At 46.4% G+C, this 9333-nt stretch overlaps 1 protein-coding gene across 1 annotated transcript in view; it reads left to right on the top strand.

Annotated features, from left to right (window-relative positions):
- Window positions 1-1407: 1407 nt before the first annotated feature.
- NBAS (NBAS subunit of NRZ tethering complex) overlaps window positions 1408-9333 on the top strand; it is a gene marked incomplete at its 5' end in the record, with an annotated part of 197389 nt that continues 189463 nt past the window's right edge. The window contains 2 exons of the mRNA XM_084513261.1: window positions 1408-1560; window positions 9207-9261. Coding sequence (XP_084369387.1) covers window positions 1408-1560; window positions 9207-9261 — 208 coding nt within the window. The remainder of the gene's footprint in view (window positions 1561-9206; window positions 9262-9333) is intronic.

Below are 9333 nucleotides of genomic sequence, written 5' to 3'. Positions count from 1 at the left end.
GAGAAAAACACAACAGGCATTTTATATCATCTGTATCATGACAGCTTTTCCTTTTAACAATAATTCCTTTGGGAATATCTTAGTTTGATATGCTTCCTTTCTTTCGCTATTCCCTGTATGTTGATCATAATTTTGCCTGGTTTTGGATACATGACAAATCGAATCATTTATAAAGACAAAGATAGGAAAAAATCTACAAAGATGTTACTAAACACCAGTTAAAACTAGAGTATGGGAGCAAAAATGGCAGCTTGTGATTTTATTTAAGCTTTAAGAAAGCTTTATGAAATTGCAGGAAAGAGACTGAAGCCTTAGTTCTTTCACAGTAATTTATAAACATGTTCATCTTTATTTGCCTGAGATAGTGGAACTCTGTGAGTGCAAAAGAAGTTTCCGGGGCTAAAGTATTTAAGATAAGCTCTGTGGAACAGATTTCTGCGTTTATCATTAAAGCCAGAGGAAATTTGTAAGAAATATATAGTTTTTGCTATTTTTTTTTATTTGCTTGTTTTTTTTTTTGTTTATTTTTTAATGTTCCGCAAGGGTATAATTAACCCATTTTGCCCTTGACTACATTCTTTACTTCTTTGTAGAATCATAGAATGGGTGGGGTTGGAAGGGACCTTAAATAAATACTACTATGTTAAATCTCGCTATCAGATTTTGGACAAGCAACACCAGGGTGCAGCCCCTGGTATTTTTCCTGGGGTTCCCTCTCTCTCCCTCAGAGAGAAGCACCTCTCCAGAGCCCCCTTCGCAGCAAAGGCTGCAGCAAGCCTGCTCTGGGGAGGCTGCATCTTGAGTACTGTGTTCGGTTTTGGGCCCGTCACTACAGGAAGGACATCGAGGTGCTCGAGGGTGTCCAGAGAAGGGCTATGAAGCTGGTGAAGGGCCTGGAACACAAGTCCTGTGAGGAGTGGCTGAGGGCACTGGGGTTGTTTGGTCTTGGAGAAGAGGAGGCTCAGGGGCGACCTTATTGCTCTCTACAGCTACCTGAAAGGAAGGTGTGGGGAGCTGGGGGTCAGCCTCTTCTCACAGGTAACTAGCGATAGGACTAAAGGGAATGGCCTCAAGTTGCATAAGGTGAGGTTCAGGTTGGAAATGAGGAGACATTTCTTCTCAGAAAGTGTGGTCAGGCATTAGAACAGGTTGCCAAGGAGGTGGTGGAGTCACCATCCCCGAGGGTGTTCAAGGAAAGGTTGGACGCGGTGCTTAGGGACATGGTTTAGTGGGTGACATTGGTAGTAGGGGGATGGTTGGACCAGGTGAACTTGGAGGTCTTTTCCAACCCTAACGATTCTGTGAAGGAGCTGAACTCCGCCCGCTCCGCGGAGCCGCCGGGCTCCAGCGGTTTGGGCTCCACCAGCCACCGTCGTCGCTCGGGTGCTGGGCGGGGCCCGGGTCAACATGGCTGCCGCCGCCGCTGCTGGCGGAGAAGGGGCGCGGAGGGCGGCGGGGATGGCGGCCGGGAGCGGGGCGGAGGAGGGCGGCGGGGAGGAGGAGAACGTGCTGTACGACCTGCTGCTCAACGCCGAGTGGCCTCCCGAAACGGAGGTGCAGGTGAGGTGGCCGCCGTGCGGCTGGGGGAGAGAAACCGGCCACGTCAGCGGGTGTGAGGAGGAGGAGGAGGAGGAGGAGGAGGAGGAAGGCGGCCGGGCGGGCGGGCGCAGTAACGGGGCGAGCCCCCAGCTCCTGCCCCGTGCCCCGTCACGCTGCCCTGCCCGGCTTTCCGTGGCGCTTCGTTCCTGCTCTCCTCCTGCCATCCCCAGAAGCAGCTGTGCTGACAGCTGTGGAAGCAGTGTGGGTGGAAGTGGGACCGTTGTTAAGGTCGCCTGGCACGAGGCAAATCGGTTCCCTGTCCGGATTTGCAGGACAGAAGGGTTATGTCTGGGTTTTCAGTGATAAGTGAAGAGGGAGGTTTGCATTGCTTTGTGTCTACAAGGCACGCAAATAAATGTCAAAGATTGAAAAATGGAAAACCATTATAAGTTTTAGTGATGTGTTTCCTATTTTTTCTCCATGGATCATTGGAAAAGCTGAGATGTCCATTCATCTTCGTTGTTTTTTCTGTCGTGGGTTGACCTGAGCTGGATGCCACGTGCCCATCACACTGCTCCTTCTCCTCTGCAAGATATGGGGGAGACACTATAATGTCAAATTAATGAGTTGACATAGGGGCAGGGATCTCTCTGACTAGTTGTCTCAGTGGGCAAAACAGATTTGCCTTGGGTAAAACTAGATTAATTCATTCACAATTGATAACGGAGTAGGATGGAGAGAACTAAAAGCATTGTACTTCCACCCTCCTTCTCCCCATTGTGAGCTTCAGTCTTAGCTCTTCTAGTTCTTTCCTCTGTCCCATGCAGGGCAGGGGAATGGGGACTGCAGTCAGTTTGTAATGCTTTGTCTGCAGCTCTGCTGCTCCTTCCTTCTCACACCCTTCCCCAGTGCAATGCGGCATTCCTCCCATGGGATGCAGTCCTTCATGAACTGCTCCAGCATGCCTCCTTTCCATAGGGTGCAGTCCTTCAGGATCAAACTGTTCTGGCGTGGCTCCTTTCCACAGGCAGCAGTTCCTGCCAGGAGCCTGTGTGGGCTCTGCATGGGCCGCAGCCTCCTCCAGGCCACATCCACCTGCTCCACAGGGGCTCCTCCACGGTCTGCAGCGTGGAGATCTGCTCCATGTGGGACCCATGGGCTGCAGGGAGACAGCCTGCTCCACCAGGGGCCTTTCCACATGCTGCAGGGGAACTGCTGCTGTGTGCCTGGAGCACCTCTTGCCGTCCTTCTGCACTGACCTTGGGGTTTGCAGGGCTGCTTCTCTCACACTTTGTCATCTGTCATTCTCTCAGCTTCAGTTGCACAGCATTTTATTATTATTATTATTTTTTTTTCCCCTTTCTTCAGTCTGCTTTCCGAGAGGCCCAACCAGCATTGCTCACTGGCTCGACTCTGGCCAACAGCAGGTCCCTTTTGTAGCTGGCTGCAGCTGGCTCTGATCTGACGTGGGGCAGCTGCTGGGCTCTGCTCACCGAGGTCACCCCTGCAGCCTCCCCCATCGCCAAAACCTTGCCATGTAAATCCAATATAAACTTGCTGAGCTAGACTGTATCTAACTCAACTGTTGTCTGATTTGGACATAGAAGTTGCAAGCAATGTGTTTTTTTCATTTTCTTGTATTAGACTTTCAAGTCCAGTGCAGATGTTAATGCATTTACCACAAAAAATATATTATCAAAGTATTTTAACAAGGTCTTATGTTTAATGGGAACCTCTGAACAGAGGAGATATAAAAACATTGCAGGTATTGACTGTATTTCCTCATAGCAAGTTACAATCTTCCACATACATACTTATATGAGGGAACAAACTTTTTTTTGTGATGTTACAGTCTTATGGAGTAACATGTCATTCTTTAGGTGATTGTGACTTGGACTTCATAACGTTTGTTTCTTTAATCAAGGCTTATTCATGTCGCTCAGAAAAAAGTCACAAAAAGATCCCTGCTGTATTTCTTGTAGAACTGTTTGGTTAGGAATGAGTGAAGGAAAGTAGAAAGGGAAAGGAAGTTGAAAGCTGCATTGGGAAATCAAATTAGATTTATTTCTATGCAGTCATCTGGGATCCAAAGCAAGGCCTTAAACCAAACTTTTCTCTATTGATTTTGCTTTATTTTTCTGTTACCTCCTTTGGGGTGATTCATTTTTGATTGCAGAAATTCTGAGCTCTTCTAACTGTAATTACACCCACTGGAAGATTGATCTTGTGATGAAAGTGTAAAGTTCTGTTTAATACAGCAATAGATCTTGCATGGATTTTTTTTTTTGTAAGTTGGAACCCCAAATTAGTTTTAATTTTAGTTCTTGTTGTTATTCTCATTTATCTGCATTGCATTTCCTGAGAAGTTTTCTGGGGGAAATTAACACTCATTTGTAAAGAATGAGTGCAAGAAACTGACAATGCCCACAAAGAGACTGATATGGAAATTTAGCAACCTGTAATCAGTGCGATGATATGATTGTGTATAACATGTTTCCTGGGAATCCAGACATACCTAACAAGAATGAAAGGAATTATTGAGTAATTCATCACTGAAAACTGAATGAGACAGTGGTTCTGTGGGGGAGCTTGCAGCAGAGGACTCAAAGAATCATTTGAACCATGGAAGTACAGGTAGATGACTTTTTTACAGTAAACATGTTCTGTCTGTCTTCTTGGCTATATCACTTGATTCTGTGTTTTGGTGACAATGAGGGAAAAAAAAAGTATGTTTTGGCATTCTTTAAAATTCTTTATTTTTTTTCCTTAAACTCAGCATGCTTACAACAAAATCTGAACCGAAGTAGATACCTTGTCAATAAGGAAGCTACTTGGATTTTATTTCAGGAATTCTCTAGGAAAGGCAAACTTGTTCTCCCAGGCAGGAATGAATTAAAAAATAAATACATTTGACAGGGGAATGCATTTACAGATCTGGTAGCCGTTATTGTATCTGGGGTGATTGGACTTACTGCAAAATGTAAAATTCCAGTCTTCAGAGAGTAAGAGTAAATCAGGTTTGTGAAGGGTTAAGGTGTGTGGAATAATAATGCAGTTTAGTCTCAGGAGTGAGCACTAAGAATACTCGGGAGGAAAAAAAATTTGGAGAGTATAGTAATATACATGTATATATAGCAATATCACAGAATCACAGAATTTCTAGGTTGGAAAAGACCTCTAGATCATCGAGTCCAACCTCTGACCTAACACTAACAAGTCCTCCACTAAACCTCTAAGTTCTAACTCACTAAGTTAAGTCACTCTAAACCTCACTAAGCTCTACATCTAAACCTCCAGGGATGGTGACTCCACCACTTCCCTGGGCAGCCCGTTCCAATGCCTCACAACCCTTTCAGTAACGAAGTTCTTCCTAACATCCAACCTAAAACTCCCCTGGCTCAACTTAAGCCCATTCCTCCTCGTCCTGTCACCAGGCACGTGGGAGAACAGACCAACCCCCACCTCGCTACAGCCTCCTTTGAGGTACCTGTAGAGAGCGATAAGGTCGCCCCTGGAGAAAACTCCAGGCTGAACAAGCCCAGCTCCCTCAGCCGCTCCTCGTAGGACTTGTTCTCCAGGCCCCTCACCAGCTTTGTTGCCCTTCTCTGGACCCGCTTGAGCACCTCGATGTCCTTCTTGTAGCGAGGGGCCCAAAACTGAACACAGTACTCGAGGTGCGGCCTCACCAGAGCCGAGTACAGGGGGACGATCACTTCCCTAGCCCTGCTGGCCACACTGTTTCTTATACAAGCCAGGATGCTGTTGGCCTTCTTGGCCAGCTGAGCACACTGCTGGCTCATATTCAGCTGACTATCAACCAATACTCCAAGGTCCTTCTGTGCCAGGCAGTTTTCCAACCACTCCTCTCCCATTCTGTAGTTCTGCTTGGGGTTATTGCTCCCCAGGTGCAGGACCTGGCACTTGGCCTTGTTGAACTTTATACAGTTAATTATACAATATGTATAAGCAATATTTGGAAATGTTTTTCAAAAAAGCTTTTCTTAATCAAAAAACCTTATCAGGCCCTGGTTTTTAAATTCCTTAGGAACAATTGCAATACCCCAAGGTACTATGATAGTTGTGACAAATAATTTGTCACACTTCTTTTACTTTAATGTATTGTTATTTACTGTTTGATCAACCTGAATTTTGGACAGTATCTATTAGTACATGTGTGTTGACTTCTCATATGCTGTGAGAAAGTGGCCTGATTATTTCAAACACTGTTTCTGGATTGCAAACTTTGCATAGAAAACTGCTGGTATTTACTTTAGTATTTTAAATTCTAGAGCCCAAATATATTTTTATAATTATAAATTTATTTTTATATTTTTAAACATGCAAACACTCCCGAATTTTCATGTTAGTGTGTCCTTCAGTGCTTGCTGCCCTGTAACTTGGAATAAGAGGTCTGAGTATCTTAGCTAATGATATGCTCTATGCATTATATATTGAAGGGAAGAGGTAATTCATTCATTATCTACTCTAGTGTTCAGTTTGTGATGCTCTAATATTTTGAGTAGGAAAGTTTATTTTGTGCGTGATGTCTTCCTTGTTTATTATCTTCTTTGTGTAATCTTTTTTTCCTAACTTCTTGCAGGCTTCTAAAAACTCTGCCTGTTTTATAGCTAGGAATATACATACTATGTTTTGTGTTTCATTTTTCTGTGTTTGAAGAGAGCTTTTATTTATGCAGTAGTTTGGTCCTCCCCCATATGAAAGTAGAGCAAGAGTGCTGGAAAGGCTGTACAAGGCTGTAGAGTAGATGCAGTCAATTGGATGGCTGTGATAACCAGTACAAATTGGCGTAAGTTTTCCTTCAGTGGTCTCTTTTTTTAAAAAATATGTTTTTCTGGAACTTTCATAAGCAGTCTTTATCACAGAATCACAGAATTTTCTAGGTTGGAAGAGACCTCAAGGTCATCGAGTCCAACCTCTGACCTAACGCTAACAGTCCCCACTAAACCATTTCCCTAAGCTCTACATCTAAACGTCTTTTAAAGACCTCCAGGGATGGTGACTCCACCACTTCCCTGGGCAGCCTGTTCCAGTGCCTCACAACCCTTTCAGTGAAGAAGTTCTTCCTAACATCTAACCTAAAACTCCCCTGGCTCAACTTAAGCCCATTCCCCCTCGTCCTGTCACCAGGCACGTGGGAGAACAGGCCAACCCCCACCTCGCTACAGCCTCCCTTAAGGTACCTATAAAGAGCGATAAGGTCGCCCCTGAGCCTCCTCTTCTCCAGGCTGAACAAGCCCAGCTCCCTCAGCCGCTCCTCGTAGGACTTGTTCTCCAGGCCCCTCACCAGCTTCGTCGCCCTTCTCTGCACCCGCTTGAGCACCTCGATGTCCTTCTTGTAGCGAGGGGCCCAAAACTGAACACAGTACTCGAGGTGCGGCCTCACCAGAGCTGAGTACAGGGGGACGATCACCTCCCTAGCCCTGCTGGTCACACTGTTCCTGATACAAGCCAGGATGCCGTTGGCCTTCTTGGCCACCTGAGCACACTGCTGGCTCATATCCAGCCAACTATCCACCATCACTGCCAGGTCCTTCTCTGCCTGGCAGCTCTCCAACCATTCCTCTCCCAGCCTGTAGCTCTTCTTGGGGTTATTGCGCCCCAGGTGCAGGACCCGGCACTTGGCCTTGTTGAACTTCATGCAGTTGACCTCAGCCCATCGGTGCAGCCTATCCAGATCCTCCTGCAGAGCTTTCCTACCCTCAAGCAGATCGACACACGCACCTAACTTGGTGTCATCTGCGAACTTACTGAGGGTGCACTCGATGCCCTCGTCCAGATCATCGATGAAGATACTAAAGAGAACCGGCCCCAGCACCGAGCCCTGGGGAACGCCACTAGTGACTGGCCTCCAACTGGACTTGGCTCCATTCACCACGACTCTTTGGGCCCGGCTATCCAGCCAGTTTCTAACCCAACGAAGCGTGCGCCAGTCCAAGCCAAGAGCAGCCAGTTTCTTGAGGAGAATGCTGTGGGAGACGGTGTCAAAAGCCTTGCTGAAGTCAAGGTAGACCACATCCACAGCCTTTCCCTCATCCACCCAGCGTGTCACTCTGTCATAGAAGGAGATCAGGTTCGTCAGGCATGACCTGCCTTTCATAAAGCCATGCTGACTGGGCCTGATCGCCTGCTTCCCCTGCAAGTGCTGCATGATGGCTCTCAGGAGGATCTGCTCCATGAGCTTTCCTGGCACTGAGGTCAAACTGACAGGCCTGTAGTTTCCCGGGTCTGCCCTCCGGCCCTTCTTGTAGATGGGCGTCACGTTTGCTAGCCGCCAGTCGATTGGGACCTCCCCCGATAGCCAGGACTGCTGATAAATGATGGATAGTGGCTTGGCCAGCTCCTCTGCCAGTTCCCTCAGTACCCTTGGGTGGATCCCATCCGGCCCCATCGACTTGTGCACATCTAAGTGCCGTAGCAGGTCACCAACGAGTTCTTCATGGATAATGAGGGCCACATCCTGCTCCCCATCCCCTTCCACCAGCTCAGGGTACTGAGTATCCAGAGAACATCCGGTATTGCCGCTAAAGACTGAGGCAAAGAAGGCATTGAGCACCTCCGCCTTTTCCTCATCTCTTGTAACTAAGTTTCCCCCCCGCCTCCAGTAAAGGATGGAGATTCTCCTTAGTCCTCCTTTTTGTGTTGATGTATTTATAGAAACGTTTTTTGTTATCTTTAACGGCAGTAGCCAGATTGAGCTCCAGATGAGCTTTGGCCTTCCTAATTTTGTCCCTGCACAGCCTCGCTACTTCTTTAAAGTCCTCCTTAGTGGCCTGCCCACTTTTCCAAAGCTTATAAACCCTCTTTTTCCTCCTAAGATCAAGCCACAATTCTCTGTTGAGCCAGGCCGGTCTTCTTCCCCGCCTGCTCGTCTTTGGGCACGTGGGGACAGACCATTCCTGCGCCATTAAGACTTCCCTCTTGAAGAGCGCCCAGCCTTCCTGGACCCCTCTGCCCTTCAGAACCGCCTCCCAAGGGACTCCACCAACTAGTGTCCTGAGCAGCTCAAAGTCAGCCCTCCGAAAGTCCAATACAGCGGTTTTACTGGTCCCCTTCCTGGCCTCGCCAAGAATAGTGAACTCCACCATTGCGTGGTCACTCTGCCCGAGACAGCTCCCGACGATCACGTCCTCCACCAGTCCTTCTCTGTTTGTGAAGAGAAGGTCTAGCGGGGCACCTCCCCTGGTAGGTTATATATTGGGATAGTATGTTGAACACCAATTGCTTTGACCTTTTTCTGGGGATTACAGTTCAATCTGGTATTCATTTGGCATAGAAAGAATGATTTGTAATACCTTACAGGAGGCAATGTTGTCTTCTCTCTCTCTTTTTTTTTTTTTTTTTTTTTTTTTTTTTTTTTTTTTACTTCCCATAGACGAAAGCAAAGTTGAATCGATAGATAATTTGTAGTAAATTTTGTTTATTACAGGTTGGCACTTGCTGAATTTACTTGGTACTATAGCCTGCTTTAGCTTATGTGGCTAAATAACTCACTAAATAAAGTAGCAAGTAATTGAAAATATGTAAGGAACTTCTGGGTAGCAAGCAGCTTACATTCAATCAGTGAATGCTGATTGGATACAGTATGGATGCTATACTTAAGTTAAAATGTGTATCATAGTGTTTGACCGTTATTGTTGTAATTGCAGCCAAGAGGCAACAGAAAACATGGTGCATCGTTTATCATCACTAGAGCAATTACAGGTAAATATGACTTGTTTTTATGCTCAGGACTCATAAGAATCATGTGTAGATTGTTTGTAAAATTTACAGTTT

The sequence above is a fragment of the Aythya ferina genome (genome assembly GCF_964211825.1).
Source record: "Aythya ferina genome assembly, chromosome: 3".
Lineage (NCBI taxonomy): Eukaryota > Metazoa > Chordata > Aves > Anseriformes > Anatidae > Aythya > Aythya ferina.
This window is presented reverse-complemented; position numbering and strand designations above follow the sequence as displayed.